Source organism: Desmodus rotundus, chromosome 3, assembly GCF_022682495.2.
Source record: "Desmodus rotundus isolate HL8 chromosome 3, HLdesRot8A.1, whole genome shotgun sequence".
NCBI classification, from domain to species: domain Eukaryota; kingdom Metazoa; phylum Chordata; class Mammalia; order Chiroptera; family Phyllostomidae; genus Desmodus; species Desmodus rotundus.
The window spans coordinates 172,862,018-172,882,858 of record NC_071389.1 but is presented as its reverse complement, the minus strand read 5'-3'; the positions used below and the strand labels follow the sequence as shown (position 1 = coordinate 172,882,858).

Sequence of the window (20,841 nt, the reverse complement as noted above, 5' to 3'; positions counted from 1 at the left end):
ACAGAGAGTATTGGAAATAAAATATTCCTCTACATTTGTATGATGTAGTGGGCAGGACAGTTTTCTCTGCGTGGTGAATACCACCCGAACGATGACAATATCGCATAATTCAACAGAAATGAATCTGGCAGTTTGGGGAGGCCTCATAGAACACCGCTAAATCTATATGGAATTTCCAGAAGGAATGAGATTAAACGGTATTAACTGACTTCAGGGGACATGCTATTTCATGACAGCAAGCAAGAATGTTCCAGAAATTTTCTCAGGACATCAAACACCAAACCTTACGGATAATATCCCAGGGAACCTGAATATCCTCACAGAATAAACCATACTGTTTGTGACTCTGAAGAATGAGTGGTGAGGCATCCATGCCAGCTATGATTTGAAACTGTGGTTCCAAGGAAATCAGGTATTTCAAAGCCAGCTTTGCCTTACACCTATTAACCTGCCTCTCTGGCTGTGTTCAAACAGATGAATTGTTCCCTGCACAATATGATGATTATCCAGCATTCCCCAGAGGGCTGTGCAAGAACAAAAGGCTGAGGGGTAAAGAGTATTTTTATTATTAGGCTGCTATTCTTATGAAACATTCATATAGCGAAGGAATTGCTGTGTTAAAAAATTATTTTGTTAAGGAAACTTTATGAAAAAGATGTTTACACCACCTTAAAATAAACTATACATGTATTCAGAAAAAAAAGAAAAAGAAAAAAAAGGGCTGAGCTAGAAAATTCAGTTCAGAACCATATTTTCAGAGTATGTAAGGGAAAATATAGACATCTATTGGACTAATTTAAAATTCCATGAGTGTAGATTTGAGCATTAATTATATGTCAAGCAGAATTTATTGTATTATGGCTCATATGCAGATGCTAGTGACTCTCCATTTCTCTTTGCCACAACCTGAAATTATTTGGAACCACAGGCCCAGTTAAGATGGGTAGCTCCAGATACATCTCCTGTCTGCGCCCAGTTCAGCAAGACGCAATCGGGATATTAGTTTCATTTCAGGGTGCTCTCCCTCCACTTTTCTAGTCCCACCTAGAACTAGCACCTATTTAAATAAATCATAGAAGGCCTGACTCTTCAAAACTGTGGTGGTCTCACTTTTCTCAAATGTGGAAAGATAGAGAAAAGGTGAGTCAGGTATATGATTTGCATCATCAAAGCAGATTTCACATATTTTATTCTTTTTGTAAGTGAGGTAAGGGAGGGGCAAGTATTCCCGCTTATAAATATTCCACACAAGAACATATTTAGGTTAACAAGCTCTTCTTTAAAAGTTCAAAAACATTAAAAGAAGAAAGAAAATATTATTGGCACATTTTGGTGGGGTGATTCAGGGAGTTTATAGGTAGTGGGACAAAATCAAATTAGGAACTTTGAAAAGAAAGAAGGCAATCTGGAGAGCCTGAGATTTCTAAGGGTTAGGAAACAGGAAGCAAGAGAAAGAACTTAAAGAAAATCATAGTAAGAAAGAGGCAAAAAGGATTCCTAGATTGTATATTAGTCTCAAGGTACCAGTGTTGGGATATCAGGAGGTGATACAGCAGGATGGGAAAGAGCAAGGGCTTTGGAGACAGAAAACTTAAATTGAACCCCTCGTCCACTGTTTGGGTGCCTTTGAGCAAGTTGCTCAATCTTTATAAACCATAATATTCTCATCTGTAAAATGGAAAGAATCGTATTACCTGGAGCAAATGTGAGGATTCCCTAACACAGTTATGTAAAATGCCTTTAAAATGCCTGGCATAGAGAAATCTTGCTAAATTAATTAAGTATTAAAATTGCAGAATAGTAGAGCTGGAAGGTAGCTTACCAAACCACACAAACTCCAACATTTTACAGACTAGGAATGTGAATAGCTAAAGCATTAAATTCCATGCCAGAGGTGATAGAAGTAGACAATTATCATCTAAATTAGATTTTAATGTTTTTTAGGACAGTGTTAATAAGCTCAAGCTCTGAAAAAAATAATAACAATAACATGCACTGTGTGCCTTAACCAATAGGAATTTATTTCTTGTAGTTCTGGAGGCTGGAAAGTCCAAGATCAAGGAATTGAGGGCCCCAGAGAGCCCTCTTTCTGGCTTGTAGACAGACGCTGGCTGTCCTCACAAGGCCAGAGAGAGCAGAGAGCTCAGTCTCTTGGCATTAATTCCATTATAAGGAACCCACTCTCATGACCTGGACTAAATTTAATCACATCCCAAAGTTCCCACTTCCAAATATCATTATATTGAGGTTAGGACTTAATATATACATTTTAGAAGGACACAAACATTCAGCCCATGAGGGACATATGGTGCCGTGAGAGGAGCCTGGAGCAGAGGTTAACTCTGGGTTCTAGTCATAGGACCTTAGGCAAGTCCCTTAGCCTTTCAATTGGCCACCTAATAAATGTGAGAGAGATTGTCTCGTATTGTTTGTTCAGTTCCGTGCTCCTGTAATATTATTTTCGGAGAACATGAGTGTGATTTACAGTGAGAAACATGTTTGGTTGGAGTAAGAAAGAGAAGGACTAATGCAGAGAAGGACTAATGCGGAGCCCATGACATGAAACACGAGAGAGCAGAGCTAAGTGGAGTTTTTAGTGAAGGAAGAATGGGAGCAGGGGGATTCCTGGGGGTCCGGGGAAGGAGAAAACGCAAGTGTGAGAAAAGAGGGATGCAATACAGGAGGGCCTCTCAGACCGCCACCTCTTCCGAAGGGGACACAGGGCTAAGAGCCCACCTGTGTTGTTTGGTTTTGCTCTGGGTTTAGTAAGCACACACGGGATATATGGAATAGTGGGGTCAGAGGGCTCACTAACAGCTATTCAGAGTTTGGTGCTTAACTGAGGAAAATAATTTGAATAACATATAAAGCAGTGAGTATAGTTTGGAATGAGAGAAAGATGATGGAGTTCCTGTTCTTAAATCACATTACTCACTATATTTAACATGTGAACATATGAAAACATGTGAGTGGACTGGAAGCTTTGTTTATTTACCTGTGGCTCTCAAGTTGACCATGCCCTTCAGCAGGGTGAGTGGAAAGGGCTCTGAGTGATTATTGTAGATTCAGGAATCTATTCAGGAGAACTTACCTGCTCAGCATAGGTTACTTTATTTTTTTCCTTCATAGCTGCCAGCTAATTCTAAGACAGCATCATTGTTGTATAGCAGTAATCCTGATTACAAGTGTTTCACACACTGGGTACTGTCTACGGCTAATTTTCCTCTGGAAAAATACCATTTAAGCATACAGTTAAATATGTGACTGGTCATATCTGTTAGGGATTTTATTTAAGTATATGAGAAACTATTAATTATGACAGTAAACACATACTTATATATCCACATATATGCAGTGTTAATAACCTGCATATTGCTAAAGAAACAAGTTGAATTTCTTGAATGCAATTCTGTGCTCAGCAATGATCATCCATAAACGAAGCCAGAATGGACACTGCTCTCTCTGTAAGAGCAGTGAATGGAGGCAAGAGGATGAAGAAAGGCAAAGAAAAAATCTCAGCCAACTCTCTTTTTTATATTTTTTATTGTTGTTCAAGTACAGTTGTCTCCATTACTACCCCACCACACCACCCTCCTCACCCATCCCCACCTCTCACCCTTGAACCTACCCGCCTTTGGCTTTGTCCATGTGTCCTTTATACATGTTCTTTGATGGCCCTTCCCCTATTTTCCCCCATTATCTCTTTCCCCCCTCCCATCTGGTTACGGTCAGTTTGTTCTTTATTTCAATGTCCCTGCTTCTATTTTGCTTGCTTGTTTTGTTGATTATGTTCCACTTATAGGTGAGATCATATGGTATTTATCTTTTGCCACATGGCTTATTTCGCTTAGCATAATGCTCTCCAGTTCCATCCATGCTGTTACAAAGGTTTAGGAGCTCCTTCTTTCTTTCTGCTGTGTAGTATTCCATTGTGTAAATGTACCATAATTTTAAGCAAACTCTCAGATATAGAATTCAAAAGAATGGCTTTAAGGATGCTCAAGGAACTCAAACACAACTACAAGGAACTGAGTGAGAACTACAACAGTATGAAAAAGGAAATAGAAACTATAAACAAGAACCAAGAAGAAGTGAGGCATACAATTTCTGAAATAAAAAAACACACTAGAAAGCATTATAAGTGGGCTAGATGAAGCAGAGGACTGAATTAGGGAGCTAGAAGACAAAGTAGAAAGAAATACCCACGTAGAGCAGCTGCACGAAAAAAGATTCAAAAAATATGAAGATAGCTTAAGGGAACTGCAAGACATGAAACTCAACCAACTCTCTTAAGACATTTGGTGCAAGATCCTCCAGTTCTCACCCCATGGTTTGAGGCTTTTCCCTCATGCAATGCAATGAGTGCGTTTCCTGCAGCTGTATTTCTTTGTGCACTGACTTAGACTTGAAACTGTCTCACCTAGTTTTCTTTATACTGCCTGAGCCTGGTAGGTCTCCAATAAAAGTATTTTAAAATTATTTTTAAAATACTACCTTCACATTTCACAATTAAAACCAAAGTAGATTCCATAGGTTCCTGGTCACTCTTAGATACCAAACAACTCTCACCCATTTTGTCCAGTTCAAAACTTCATTTTCTTCTCCTATTTGACACTTACCTCCTCCCCATTCTCCAGCACTTGCTGCGCTTTAGCTTGGGAGCATTGCAGTGGGTCGGGTATGTGGTCTGCTCTTTCACTCCTCTTCTCCTCTCTTTTATCTAGTTCTAACTTCTCTTAACTTTGGAACAAGGAGGAAAAAGAGATAAATGACCCTCACCTTTGATTGGCAAGTGATTGCAGTTCTCTGTCCCTGGTCTCTGATTTTCCAACTAGGACCGTGGTGAGTTCACTGTCAAAGCTGGTGACATCATGTGGGTATCTTCTGACTTTGGCTCATCTGCTTCCTACACAAGGAGTGGATCATATATAATGGCCACCTGTGTGTTCATTTGAACTTTGAGACACTCACGCATCCTTGCTTTGCCAAACAGTTGTGGTACAGGAATGCAGGCTGCTCCTTTGGTATCTCTTCTCTTCACCCTGCTTTTGCACCATCTTCCTGTTTACATGAGCCCAGGTAAATCAACAAATCCTCTTTCAGAGTAGAAATCTAACCTAGAAATGAAGCAACTGTCTCCCATTCTGACACACACTCAAATAAATGGCTCTCTTTGAGTTTCCCTCCTCACTGAACTTTACAAGGAGAAGTGGACAGCTGAGGAAACACTCTATTCCTCACAAGACTGATGACTCATGACTCTCAAACACCCGTTTCCTTAAACCCCGCCTGCAAATACAACATACGTAACTCTAGGGCAAAAAGGGAAGTTCCACTCTTTGTGCTGATATAGATGCTTCCTCATCTGAAGCCATTGGTGGGTCCCCTCCTATTCAGTCATGGCAGCCTTCTAGCTGTTATCATTAGAGCAGAGCTGTTAGTTTCCCAGAGCAGCTGCGTGTACTGCCTGCATTACTGCCCTTGGCCATCAGGATTTTGTCTAGTCCTTTGGTATGAAAGCGCTAAAAAATCCTTATCACTGCCCTATTGTGCTCATTAGTACAACGGTTTTACTCAGAAAGAATCTCTGTTAGATACTCAAACACTTGGCTGGACAAGGCAACAGATGGTACATAGGCCTATTCACACTTTTAAATGAGTCAAAAAGTATGTTAGTACTAATAAAATAACAATAATATTTCAGCAATATAACAGAATATATAATTCCAAATTGAGCCAGATCAAAATCATTTTTGAAATGCCCTTTGGGGCTTTTGTGGTCCATAACAGAAAGCCATTTTTATTACTTTTATAGTTCTTTGATCTGAAATAGTATACTCAGATTGATCATTCATCTAATTCACCGGACTTACATCCAGATGACCTTTGTTTATTTTCAGTAACTAGGTTTGCCTAAAAATATCCTCAGAAATAACATTGGGGATGTTTTAAAAAAATATGCTTCATATTGTAAAGTCAATACAAAGAAAAGAAGGAGAGAAAGAATATGAAACTTGAAATTTTTATTAGTTTTTCACATAGCAACCAACAGCCCCAAAGCTTCAGTGGTATACAACAACAATTTTGTTTTCACTGGTGCAGCAAACACATGGGCTGCAGACTCGGCTCCACTGCACTCCACACAGCAAAGCTCAGCTCTGCTCCACATTGTCTTTGCATTCCCGGACTGAGGGAACAGCTCCCAGCTGGAGCATGGTGTCCTCATGGCAGAAAGCAGAAGTACAAGAGGTCAAGCCAATCCATGACAGCACATTCAAATCATCTGCACAGACATAGTCATGCATTTCATCCAGTCCCATCCTATTGGCCAAAGAAAATCACATGGCCAACCCTAGTGAAAGGTGGAGAAGTAGGCTCTGCTCTATGGGAAGGTATTGGAAGTCACCTAGCAAAGAATGTGGGTGTATGATCTTTTTCAGAGAAGAGAGTGTAGAGTTGGGAATAATAATATAATCTAAAACATAGTGCGAGCACAATGGAAACATCATAAATATGAATATAATATAACATTGCAGGTGACTACTTCAAAGGTGGGAATAGATATATTATAACAGATAAATATTAGGTATATAAATTGTAGTATGAGAATAAAATTAAGTCAGTTACATACCTTATGGACTCCTCTTATATATTTGTTTTGTAAAAATGTGTACAATATCTACAGTATGAATTTCTGAATATGTTCTGAATTTATTCCCTTTTAATACTTTTATATTTAAAGTTGTTACAAAATGGTTTATTGATAAATACATATTGCAAAATAACTATTGATTGTGTTGTCAGTGGAAATCAGGCTCTTCCACAGAATTACAAGAAAAGCATTCCAAGGACCCATGCATGGGAGGCTGTGGTGCGGCAAGGTTTATTCAAGCAGAAATCTGCTCCTTGGTTTCCACTGTAGGCTGCCCCTGTGTCTCATCTCCCTCACCCCACCATGAAAAAATTCCAGCTGTGTCTTCAGCAGGGCAAAGACAGAAGTCAGTGTCCAAAATATATGATTCATATTAAATCTTAGTTCTTTGGAGTCCACATATCTGCTGCGGGCCCCAGTAGCTGCTAGACTTGCATGGCTGTGAGGTCATGAGAGCGCGTGCAACACGCAGGAAATTGTGTAACCCGGAAGAGGGGAGGGAGAGACAGAGAGAGACAGGGGCCCATTCTTCGTCCCCCTGGGTTATATTAGATTGGGTTTGGAATGGACCAGGTGCTTTTTCAAAAGAACCAATCAACTTCCCAAGCTTTTGTGGGCTTTTTGATGGGTCCACCCCCTAGCCAACCCCTTATTCCCCAGACTTGACTCACAGGCATCTATGGTCAAGTGCCTTTCCCTTCCTCCTGCAGCAACCTGGTACAGGAGGAAGGAAGGTAGGGGTGTTAATCCCCTTGGAGCACAATACTATGGTCCCCTAGAGTATGAAAAGCTGTAGCTTCCTGGTAAAGCAAACAGGCTCATGTTCCCCACTTTATTAAGTCAATGTCTAATTCCTTTTGCTTCCCTTTCTTATATCAATAACTAGTTAAGTACCTATAGTAACAATTGTAAGATATAGTACCTATCTGCAATCTTGGCCCATACAGTGCATCTTAATTCTATAATGCAAAATTTAACAGAAGTTTAGTGCTTTATATCTGAAAGACTAAATCAATATTCTAAGAATGAACTAGTCGTAGGGATCAGTTATCTTTGCAAGGTATATAAAACATACCGAGTTTAGGAAAATATTGATCAATTGCAACCACTGAGAAATAAAGTTGTAAAGGCTAAAGAAATATATACTTTTTACCTCTTTATACACTATTGAAATCTTAAAATTAATAATTCCATATCGAGTATGGTATTTCAGCCTTTATGTGTCTCAGGGTTATAAACACACTTGAAGAAGCCACATTCTAGAATCTACCTGTGTTTAAAAATTGTTCTACTGAGCTACACACCTTTCCCCACATAAAAGTAGCAAAAAACACAGGTAATGGGAAGGAGAGATCCTGGAATGACCTGAAATTACTCAGCTTTTTGTGCAGTTCACTTTTTTCCTGCTCCCGGATGATGTTATCCCTCCTCGGTCACAGGAAATGCACAAGTAGGTAAAAATTTAAAACAGTCCCTAAGATGTGGGGTATTGTGATGCTGAGAACTAGAATCAAGACCTACACCAAAGGGAGTTATGGGGCAAGGAGGGCAGGGCTGGTGTGATTGCTCTGCTCTGTCCTGCGGGGAGACTGAGGAAATGAGAACTACCTACGCTTTTTCTGTAGCTCTAGCAAGTCACTCCCCATGGGACCAGAAGCAAGGAAAAAGTGGAGAAAAGCTCAAATTTCCAAGAAAAATCTCCATTTCATGCTAGCTGAGGCTTGTGACTATCAGGTCTCCCTGAGTCCAGCACGAAACCCTTAATTCAGGAAAATTCCTTCATGATATCCTGTAACAAATGTGCTCAGTCACACTTCCTTCTCTTTCTGCTTGCTGCCTGTTATACTTAACATTGTCAAAACCTTTAATCAGCTGGGTATTGGGGGGGCTCTGCCGGCAGGGCCTCCTGCCCCCCAGCCGCCATGGATGAGAATAAGTCTACCAAGACAAGATCTGCTTAGGGAGGAAAGGTGGCCCATCTCTCAAAGGAGAAGGGCCAAGAGAGCCTTTTCCTCAATGGGCTTTTATTGGGTTCAGTTTGCGCAGGAATACAGGTAAAGCTCATCAATCATTGTCAGGCAGTGAGGATCAAACAATAGATAACAAACAAAGAACTCTGAGGGCTTATTCTGAGTCAGGGTCAGTTAGCTAAAGGGCTATAAGATTTTGGGAAACAAACTTATTTCAGGCTTGGACCCTTATCATTTAAATTGAGGGTATTAGCAAAGCAGGTTTCACAGGGTTTTATGTATTCTTTCTTAGGCCTGATCCCCCTAGGGAATCTGCCCTTTCCAGCACAGGACTGTACCACCCTCTGCATTGTTTCAGGATTAAATCAAGCAGGGGAAGTAAGGCAGCCAAGAGATTAGGAGACTTCTTGCAGACAGAATAAGGACTCAGGCTATGTCAAAGCCGAGGGGCGAGGGTCCATCACACCTTTTTCTATAGCCCCCAGGTCCTTCCCTGTGGGCCTCTTCGTGGCCATGCCTGTCTTAGGTCATCCCTCCCTTGAGGAATCTTACCCGTCATTGGCTAACTGGTCAGGCTCAGGGCCAAGCAGGGACTTTAGTAAAGTGGGCAGAGGCGGCACCCCTGCCAGGGAGATAAGCTTTGTCTCCTTAGTGGCTTATGGTCCCAAGGTCTCCGACTCTGCCTTAGCCATGGGGTTCACAGCTTCTGAAACCAGGCAGGGCGGTTCCCAACAGGGTGTTATGCATTTACCCTCACTTAAATGTTGTCATTACTTACAGCCTATATGACATGTACAAAATAATATCAAATCAAATCATCCCTGGATCTTGCAGACAGTAGGATAAATAGATCTCTTCCCTGTAGAGATTTACTTCACAGTTTGTGAACAGTAACACTGGCTGTATCTTAAAAGCCCAATTATTCCAACACCAAATCTTACTCGATAGTTCTCAGTCCCTTGACCTTAATTTAAAAAAGAATTTACTTAGCAAAAGCAATACTGTTTCTACCAGGCGACAACATATTTTGAAAAGGATATTTGTAATGTGCAGGGAGAGTGGCCAGCTGTTTTCTACCGCCTTACAACAGAGGCAATGGGTAAAAACTTCGCCATGAGGTGTTCACCACTTCCTATGGCGACGGCAATTGATACGGAACTGAATGACCATCCACCCCAAACTGTCAACTTTCTCTGAAGCTGTTTAAAATTAAAGGATGTGTTAATTTCTCCTGCCAGTAAAGGTGACTGTGCTTCTCACATCAGATTCACAACTCTATAACTTCAATCCTGCAGTTTGTAAAAACGAGACTCTTCATGAAGCGGAGTAAAAAGCCACAGGACTTGACCAGATCTCACCACCAGAACATGTCATCCTGCAGGGACACAGGGTTTGAAAGAGGCATATTCTACCAGAAAAATAATCACAATGGGATATGCTCGGTTTTTTTCATTTTTCCATTTTTTTAGAACACAGTCACATATTCTCCCTGCAAATCTCCATGCTCTGCTTTATTGCGAGCAAGAAATCAAACTGGGTTTTTCCTCCTTGAATTAGCTGCTCATGAGGGAAGCAAATACATTTCTAATACAACAAGAATTAACAGTGTTATCAACATAAATTACATAATTCTGACATTTCCTATGACCCTACCCTAAATATTTATCTTTTCTTTAATGATTTTAGTAAAAACATTGACTTCTGTGCAGAATAACTTTTTCTTTTAGCATATATATAGCAGTTAGGTGGTGATATAGTTATATACATATTTACTAGAACAGGTTAAAAATATCTTAAAAAACAAGTAACTCAATATTCAAAGTGTATAAAAATTCTGGCAAGGGTTGATACGAGATATAGAAATACTCTAACCATCAATTCTTTGTCTCGCTGAAACTCAGGTAGACTGTAAAACGGTATATTATGAAAGCCCTCAAAATACCATGAAAATCTGAGAGGTGTACAATTCTACATAAGATGTTTGAGGTTTTACTTGTTCATGCTTGCATTTGCAGCTTCCCAGTTCATACTCAAACAACACTCAGTTTCTTAGAGCCCCCTAGTAATGTCATGATTCACTTATTACACGTGTGACATTTCAAAATCTCACCAAAGGGGTGGGCAGGTAAGCTTTGTATTGTTTACTATCATTCTTAGATTACAAATACATCATTAGTGCCTTGATTTTTTAAATTTAATTCTTTCCAGAATTAAATATGAACTATTATTCCACTCAAAGTTTATATTTCTTTTGTGAAAGTAAAAGAGGTGCTAGAAGATAAGTTGACTTCCTAACCTTACCCTCCCCCCTAAAATGTACACTCATTCAATTAATTTTTTCAATTTAAATGTGTAGTAACAGAAAACACAGAACAAAAAAAAATAGGTATTTGTTAGAGTCTGTAACATAATATGTGTTGGACAGAGATACAAAATTACAAATGCAAAATGAAACATCTATGTATTCTTTGGCTGCTGTGCATTTAATCCTTTCTATTTTCATATTTCATTCTCACAATAATTTTATTCTAGTTCCTTGAATGACAATAATTTTCAGGGGAGGGGAAGACTAGAAGCCAGTTAAGATTAAAAGAATCAATCACAGAGAGGTTAATATTTAAAGGAATTAGTTTTTTTAATTTTATTTTAATGTTTTATAGCATGATAGCAAGGAAAGTTTAAGCACATGGGAATTAATTTCAAGGCAATAGAAATTGTCACTTGGAAGACAGAGTATTCAAATATTTGTCACTGCTCCATTATCTAGTAAAGTGTTCTTAAATTTTTTTATGTTCTGTGCCTCCCTGGTCTGGGATGTGAGCAGAATACCAGGCGGTGACAGAGGCTGGCTTGGGAAGGCTGCGAGGTACAGATGAATTAATGTGTTTTGACTGAACAGTTATGCATTGTGTAGAGCCTTTGCAAATGCATCAGCCCAATCTATGTTCTATACAGCTCTGTAGAGTCGAAGTTATTGCTTCATTTTACAGCCTTCTTAAGTAACTGACCTAAGTCACCTTCATGTTGTAGGGCTGGGACTTGAAGCCAGAAATGAAAGAAAATAAAAACCATGATCTTGCCTTTACAATATCTTCCTCTAGGTAATCAAGGGGAGGTGCTGGCAGAAAGAGCAATATAGAGATAAATGACAGTATGGACACATCATTTTTTTATTTTTAAATTATTTTTATTTAGTGCCATGTAATGGTTTAAAATTTTTATTGAATTTATTGGAGGCGACATTGGTTAATAAAATTATGTACGTTTCAAATGTACAATTCTATAATACATCATCTGTATATAGCATTGTGTGCTCACCACTCCAAATCAAAATAAAGTAACAAACAAAATGGAAACAGACCTGCAGATACAGAGAACAGGTCAGCTGTCGGGGGAGGAGGGAGGTTGGGGGACTGGGTGATAAAGGTGATGGGATTGATCAAAGAAAAAAAATTCATAGACGCAGACAATAGTGTGGTGATTACCAGCGGGAAAAGGGATGGAGGGGGGCAGAAGAGGCTAAAGGGGGTTAATGGTGATGGAAGGGACATTATCTTTTGAAGAAAAGCAGAAAAAGACAAGGGTTGATGATTGAGTTGCCATATATTACAGTCACTTCTAAATACTATTTCTAAAATTCTTTGTTCCTATTTTAATAAGTCACAAATATGCTGTTAAAATAAGTATTTGTTGTATGATTAAGAAGCCTGAAAGAAGAAACAGTGTGTTGTGAATTGAAATGAGCAAGTGCAGGTCTCTGATCGATTCCTCACTTCTGTAATCTCATTCGCTATCGGATGGAACTGGACCAGGGCCCACAGACAACATTGCTCCCCTTCCACCCTATTAAACTGCCCAAAGTCACCGACTACAGATTAGGCTGCAATGCACTTATTTTTCTTGGTGGGAGAGGTTAAAAAAATCAGCTTTAGATACAAGAATTCTTTTTCTCTCTTTCCTTCAGGCTGCTAAAGGATGCACAGAATGAAGCTTATTTTAAAAGCTGGTATCAGAAGCTGTTGGCTGCTCTCCAATTCTGTGCAGGGAAAGCCTTGAGTGATGAGTTTTCCAAGGAGATGAAACTTATCAAAATTCTGGGAGACGTCGGGGAAAAAGTCAAGTTGGCTAGTGACCCTCAGAGACAGGTTTGTTGAGAAATCAATCTTCATGGAGTGAAGTATTTTGTTTTTCATTTTGGTTCAATTAAGTTTTAATTTCATAGCTTAGAAAGCAAACTCCTTCACTATACTTAGATATAGGGCACAAGTCAATTATTTAATCAAGGTGGGTTTTTTTTTTTTTCATTTTACTATCCTGAAGTTAATGATAACATCCGTCATTGGCTTTTTGATCTAAGTAACCATGTGGCATACAAATAGTATCTGACAAAAGAGGCCAACGTGACATAAAGGCAGTTCGATACAAAGAGCAGACGAAGTAATTTCCTCAAAACGGCAGCACCACTTGGACTTGTAGCAGAGGCACATGAGGGGACTTTTTAGGAGACCCTTGTCCAAGGTACAAAATCTAGGTCTAGATTTTTCTAACATTGCACTACTCAAGGTCACATTTTTAAAGATTTTTGCCAAAACAAATAAAATTAATTAAATGAGAAATTCATAGTGGTGTGGAATGTAATATATTTTTAAAAGATCCAGAATATTCAAAATATTGTGCTTCTTTGATCACTGATTATAATAATAATGGACTGGGCTATTCTTCTTCTGGATCTAATGAAAAACCTCTTGCTCTTTTTAATTATCTGCATCACTAGTTCCCTTCAGTGACATAGACCGTTCAGTAGGTTCTCTTAAGTTGAACATTCTAGACGCAGGGAGATAGTGGACATCCATTCATTGAAAGAACATCACTCAATAATAATTAAGTACTTACTACAGACTAAGAGTTATGGATAGAGAGCTGACCAAAACATGAATCTTGTCCTCAAGGAAGCTCATACTTTCACTCCACCCACTGTTTAAAATCAACAAGAGTTTTCAACAAAATGATATGAAAATAGAAATAGATAAAGTGTCCCACGATTCTTTCACAGCCCAAAATTTTTCCTGCTGGAATTCACCTCATTCAGTAGAAATAACAGAAGCTATGCAACTTTATCTACTTCAGAGATAGAAATTATTTTTAGATGGGAGATATATAAACTCTGGTCACACTGAGAAGCCTTAAGGCACATAACATTAGGGGAAATGAAAAAAAAAAGGTTCATCCCCATTACTGCAAACTCATTATTTTCAAGACAGACAAAAAGTTGAAAGGAAGTAAAATAAATTGGTTTAAATTTACAAAATTTGTGCGTAGGTTGGGTCATTATTATGTTTTAAAATTCCTCACATATTTAAGTTGTACATGATAGTTAAATAATTCTGGTGCCTTTTTGACCATTTGCATCATGTTTCAGAGTGATATTGACATTATTCCCTCAAATAAATGTATTTATTTTATCATGACTGGCTGATTTTGTGACAACACCTCTTTACATGACAATAGAATAGGAAGGAAAAAAAAAGAAAGAGGTGGAGAAACATTTATAATTTTTCACAATATAAGTTACTGTTTATTTTTTATTTTTAAAAAACACATTAAACCTAACTATATGAAATTAAGAAATTTTAATTAAATGAAGAGAGAAGAGATTTTCCTCCGTGATATTCTTCAGGCAAATCCAGCATAGATAAGACAAAGGAGGATGGAAAGAGTGCTGTAGAGGAACTTTGCCTCATTTCTCCACCTTGCTCTTCTGGATTCTGGGAGCAGTAGATGGCATTCTTTGTCAATGAGCCAGGAGGAAGAGCTAAGACACTCTTGAGAGTTAAGTGAGAGCTATTAGTGTGACATCCTCATTTTTAGAATTGGGCTTAAGGAGCTTTCAAAAGTGGGCTAAAATGAGCTTTCTTGTTTTTCAATTATTATTTCTATTTTGTTTTGAATTGTTATTGATTTCCCCCCCCCTTTTTGTCAGGGGGTGCACAATTCTAACAGTGTTGTTTGCGGTCCCAGACCTTCCACAAACACTATGGAAGGGACTGTGGAAGAAAGTCGAGCATCAGAAATATACTCACTGACATTTATTAAACTATTCATACATACTCCTGTTTCTGACAGTTACCAATTGTCTGCAGAATAATTTGTGTTGCTATTGCCTATAACATATGTGAACTTTTTCTGAAATGTACTCTTTCTGTTAAGCCTAAATCTTGAGAGTTACAAACTAAGACTTTAGGAAATTATCAGAAATGAATCATGTTGGTAATTACTTAAAGCCAAGGCTGGAAGTTGGTGGGCCACAGGTCAAGTCCAACCCATCAAGTTTTATTTGAACAGAAGAGTGCTTTGTTTTGGTTTTACTTTTAATTGAATTTAAAGTCCTTTAGAAAGGTCGTGCACTAATTAATTCTCCATTTTTTCCTGGCACTCCCTGTTGTCTTTAGCCTGCAGCCTTCTCAAATGAGGCTGCATAACCTCTCCAACCCTAGAGCGTCCAAGTGTGCAACCCTTGACTTAAAGAGTTTATTTAATCAATGCAAGAAAATTATAACTTGAAGAAATAGTCAAGTTCTTTACAGTTTCTAAAAATGCTTTTTCTTATGATTTATCACAGGAGGTACTGAAGAAAGAGATTGGCAGACTAGAAGAATTCTTTCAGTGTATAAATACCTGTCATCTTCCTTTGAACCTTGCCCTCTGTATAAAGGGGATTGATTGCAATGTAAGTCAATTTATTCAGTAGATAAGTTGAGTATTTTGTTCTGAATTGTTTAGTTCACTGTATGTTTTTGAAATGGGAAAAACAATTTTAAAATCTTATTGCAACTTTTTAAAGAAAAAAGTATTTTTTTTCTTTAGTTTGATGCACTATGACCAGTTGGGATCACCTTAGCCTCATCAGATAATTTGTTGGTTTAGAAACAAACTACACATCAGTTCAGTGGGGAAAAAAAGTAAAGATACTTCTCACCAAATTGATTTCACGATTTACTCAAAATGGTTGATTTGGTGATTCCAAGCAGGCTGAGTTTAATTTCATGCTTATTTAGAGTATGTGCATACTCGTGTCTAGTACACTAATATATCATTAGCCACAACATCTCCATTTTGATTCAATTTAAAATTTATTTGTGCTCATGTGTCAATGTGCGATATAGTTTGTGATTTTACTAATGCCTGGAAGGTCCTTCCTCGTGATGTCACACTCTCAAACCCCTTCTCTTCCTAAGCCTCTGCCAGACCCTTTACTTTGACATAGTCATTCTTTCTCCTCTGTTCTCCATAAGCCTTATTATTCTCCCTCTCAAAAGCCCAAGAGCAGAACCACAAATAGAGAGAAGGATTGATAAGTGAAATTTGAAAGTGAAGAGGTTAAACTCATGCATGCACACAAAAAAACGTTACTTAACTAAAGTTTAAGACAATCAAGAAAACAAATCCAATAATTAGGGGAAAAAGTAAACCATTATTAGTAAGAATACGAAAAGTTTTGCTAAAAACTTAATACTATCACCCTTATGACTTTGCCATTACAAAGGTACCCTACAAACGTTCCTAATATGCTGCATAAACACATTTTGAAAGAAATGGCATCAATTCCATAAATTGAATATGTATGCCTATTTGGACTAAAATCCAAATCATCACTAATTTTTTTTAAATTGTGTAACTTTTTAATCATTAGCAGTGAGTTTGATTAATTCTGAAGATATATGGAAACTCAGCGTTTCGAAAAGTATCTCAAAGTAATAAGAACAACATGGATCATTGAGTCCAGATGTTGGTTTTTTTGTTTCTGCTTTCTTGGTTTGTTGTTATTGGCTAAGTAGACAATTTTTTTCTATTAAAATGACATAGGAGTTTTGTGCATTTTGAAGTGCAGGGTGCTAGCCCTAGCAATCATCTGCTGTGAGTGTCCAGGTGAGCTTGCCAGACTGCAGGTCACAACCCAGGAGTGTTGTGATTGGCACCACACGCCCCTGCGGCAACCTACAGCCATTGGCTCTTCCCCTGAGACTGGAAAGTGCCCAAGTCAGGCCGCTTTTTGACCCCATTGTCTCTGACCAGCTGTTCGTAGTACAAGGCTGGCACACCTGTGCAGGACACACATGGCAGCTGATGCTTTCACCTACACAACATGTTAGTCTGTCCTCCTGTCGTGCTGAACAACAAAGAAGTCTGAAGGGATATACATCACATCTGAAAATGCAGTAAATGTGGCAAAGTTAACAATCAGAGCCCACATCTGGTTGGCCACCAGAGGACCCATACTGAAAAGAGCCTCTATGAGTATAATGAGTATGGGGAGACCTTCAAAAAGACCTGTTAGCCAATGGTTCATGTGAGAATCCACTGAGAGAGAACAAGGCATATGAATGCAGAGAGTGTGGGAAGACTTGTCATCCCTGCTCCCATCTGATTAAATAGCAGAGACTCCGTAATTGGGAGAAACCTCACAAATGTGATGAATGTATAAAAGCCTTGGCCCCAAGTCCCTTACCCGTTGACTATCACATAGCCCACCTAGCCCACCTTGGGGGAAAACCTTCTGAATGGCATGAGTGTGGGAGAACTTCACTCAGAATAAAATCTCTTCCAACATCAGGCATTTCACAGGTAAGAAACCTTACAGCTGAAATGACTGTGGGAAAGCTTTCTGTTCCGATGGAAACCTTCTCAACCATCAGAGAATCCACACTGAGAAGAAGCTTATGAATTTAATGAACATAGTAAGGCCTTCAGTAAGGACAAAAGTCTTTCTTGGCATCAGAGCCTCCACACTGGGGAACTAGCACACAAACGGAGGCAGTATGGAAAAGCCTTCCATCAGAACTCTCCCACTGTCGACTATGCGCAAACTCGTAGCAGAGAAAAACATTTTGAATGCAGTCTGGCAAGGCATTCAGTCTGGTTCAATGTCTTATTTTATGTCACAGACTTCACACAAGCAAAAAGCCCTATAAATGTGGAAGGTATAGACTCAAGACTCACACTCCATTGTATATAAGAGAATTCACACTGGTGAGAAATCCTATGAATGTACAAGTAAGGGAAGATCTTTGGTTATAGCACAACTTTCTGATGCATCAGAGCCTTATAAATTCATTGACCGTGGGAAAGTCATTAGTGAAAGTTCAGAGCTTATCATGCGTCAGACAGTTCGCACTGGAAAGAAACCCTATGAATGCACTTAATGTGGGAAAGCTTACAGTCAGCATTGTATTTTAATCCCCACTAGTGAGCTACACTGGGGAAAAGCACTCAGGCGTGACTCAGTCCATTTCTTCAAGAATGGCTCTCCAAGATGGAGAGCAACGGTCTTATGTTTGAGTTAAGCTTTCTTTGTAGGAATTCTCACCTTTGCCTGTTCTTGGAACTACTAATTACAAGGGAGAATTTCCTATATCCTTTAGGATGACTAAGGGATGGACTATGTGGGTAAATGGGAAAAATTTAATACAATCTTTCTCTACTTTTGGGAAAGTAAAAAACCACACTTTTTTTTTCTAATAGATTTATTTTCTTTTTAAAAAATTATTTTAACCCTATTTTATTAATGTGTACTTCTCAAGAGCATAGGTCAAATTTCCGTTCCTCTCTTCTAGTTCTTCTATGCCACCATTTGCATAAATTCATCCTCCTAGAATCTGATTCACTCTTTTCTATTTCTCATTTATAGCCCTCCCAATTTACTTTTAACATCTACTTGAATCTCTCCTTGTTTGACTTTTTCTACCTAGAAAAACTTTTCTTTTACCTGTTTGCTAACTTGTATCTCTCAGAATCTGCAAAACCCTATTCACCACTGAAGGCCTCTTCTTCAAATGGTTCTTCATTCAGCTGTGATAAATGGCCTTGTAAATTATTTTCTACTTAATGCGCATGAGTATACATTCATACAGACCTTTTGTAAGCTCTTTGAGAGTGAATATGGTGTCTCTTTCTGGTAGCATATAGATAAGGATTTGTGTAGAATGGTTGTCGAATGACATTTTTGACATGACTGCACGTGGAAACCAAACGTGAAATGATGAAAGCAAAATAACTCTGGCTGATGTAATGAAGACAAGGGGCTAAGCCTTGCCTTTAGCCTCCTCCCTTTTGCCCTATGTCTCTTCCCCAGACTTGGGATGCTGCAAAGGGACCCCCAAGAGTAGAATGAGTAGCATTTAAAATCCACTCACCTAGACTCCTGCCTAGCCTAGTAAAGGCTTTCAAATGCAGTATCATGAGAGAAGGTCATATGTTCCCTGATTGACTTATTCTTATGTCAAGAATTCATTACTCACCAAACGACCTCACCCATTTACTATAAAAGCTCAGATTGATTCAGTAAGCAAGAGTGTCTGTTTGCTACAGGATTAAGTGAGATTTATGTTGATAGGTTAAGTTAAGAAATAGGTCCTTTTCTCTCAGCTTCCACTGATTTCAGACATCTCAGAATAATGATATTCAAACTGATCCTTCAACATGTATTGATGTCATATATTAAGTTGATAAATTGAAAGTAGCAAGTTCTTTTCCTTTTTCTAGTATTGACTGTACTCTTCACTGTCAACATGAACTCTCTAATAGCCTAAAAATGCATAGCCTTTTAATACGCAAACAATTGTAAAAACATAAAATGAAAAGAACCAATACGGAAAGTATAATAGATAGTAGTCAATATTGTAAAGCTGAAAATGGGAACTCAAAGCATAATTTAAAAAATAAAGAGAAAATTTTTGATGTACTCATATTCGTAAAGGTAAGAAAATATGCATTAATAAAAGGGGAAAAAGAATGGGTTGACTTTTTGAACTGCTTAACTAGTGTCAGGCTCATGTAGCTGTTGCAAAAATGGGTAGGGTGGGGACTATTCTTCCCATTTTACAGTGGGATACAAACATTTCCGTAACTTACCCGAGGCCTTGCAGCTAATAAGTCACAGAGTCCAAATTTGAACTCATTTAGGGCTTTCTTAACTCTCTCTATATCCACGTTTCTTTAGTATGCTGCACAGCAGAAATAATTAAAAGGAAATAAAAGTTTTAAATAGCAATTTTATCTTTTTGCTATTAACCAACTAGTATGAACACAACACTTACATACTACTCAGTTTATTTAAATCCCCGACATATCACCACTGCTCAGGGAGGAAAAAACTGTAGTTGGAAATTTATGACCTGCCAAAAAGCTGGCTTTGCAGTTTCCAAGTAAAGGCTTTGGTTGGTAAGACTAAAGTTGCTGTTTTTTTTTTTTAAATAAATAACTGTCTTTGTTCCAAAGTATAAAAATTATTCATATGTGTTATATTTGCTCAAATAACAAATACTGCAAGGGCCATGATTTCCTGGAAATTGTTCTTTTTGCTGTATTTTGCTCACCATTTTTCTTTTCTCCTCCTATAGGCATGTTCATATTTCACATCTAATGCTTTGCCATTGAAGATTACTTTCATCAATGCTAATCCAATGGGCAAAAATATCAGCATCATTTTTAAGGTACAGTAACTCCTAAAGCATGAAGTTGATTACATTGGTAGAAATACTTGATTTATTACTCACAAAAAAATTACTGTGGCTATTTTCCTCACAACACAGAAGATTCCAGTTATTTTGATTTTGCCTTTTTAAAGAATTATAGTACATGCCAAATTATGATTGGCAATAAATCAAATATTATTGGCTTAAAGCCAGTGAACCTTCAGTGCAAAACTTGAGAAAATGTTTCAACAAACAAAATTACACAATCACTTTCGTGTAGCAAAGAAAATGGAGTGTGTGATGAGCCCTTATGTAGAGAGCTTTCTTTTGGCCTCGATATAGTAAATTAAAATCAAATTACTTGCTACTCTAATAATATAAATTAATTTAACATAAAATTCTTATCTGCAAGCACTTACTGATTTTAGCAATTTGGATTGTTCTCTTTTTTAAAAATAAAACATAAATATGGGCCATATAAGTCTTTATCGTGAGCCCTATGGGAAAATAGAGTAGAAGGTTATACACAGGTAAGGAAAAGAAACTCGAAAAGAAACTCAAGAAGAAACTATAAAAAAAGAAGTTAGGATTTGCCCATCATCCTGCTAGTTTAATCAATTATTCAGTCAAACCAGACAACAAGGTCTCAAAGTGATAATTTTGGTGGATTCTGACTATTTTTGAGGATCATGATTAGGACACCCATATATTTCCTTTGAAATATGCAACTTCAAACAATAATGGTCCA

The 20,841-nt window shown here is 38.1% G+C and overlaps 1 protein-coding gene across 5 annotated transcripts in view; it reads left to right on the top strand.

The window, feature by feature from the left end:
* PIK3C2G (phosphatidylinositol-4-phosphate 3-kinase catalytic subunit type 2 gamma) overlaps window positions 1-20,841 on the top strand; it is a 280,978-nt gene that overhangs the window by 159,845 nt on the left and 100,292 nt on the right. For all 5 annotated transcript variants that reach the window (XR_011651038.1, XM_071221070.1, XM_071221071.1 and 2 more), the window contains exons 21-23: window positions 12,587-12,767; window positions 15,242-15,349; window positions 20,019-20,111. Coding sequence is in view for 4 of the 5 variants with exons in the window: in XM_071221070.1 (XP_071077171.1) it covers window positions 12,587-12,767; window positions 15,242-15,349; window positions 20,019-20,111 (382 nt within the window). In the remaining variant the exon portion in view is untranslated. The remainder of the gene's footprint in view (window positions 1-12,586; window positions 12,768-15,241; window positions 15,350-20,018; window positions 20,112-20,841) is intronic.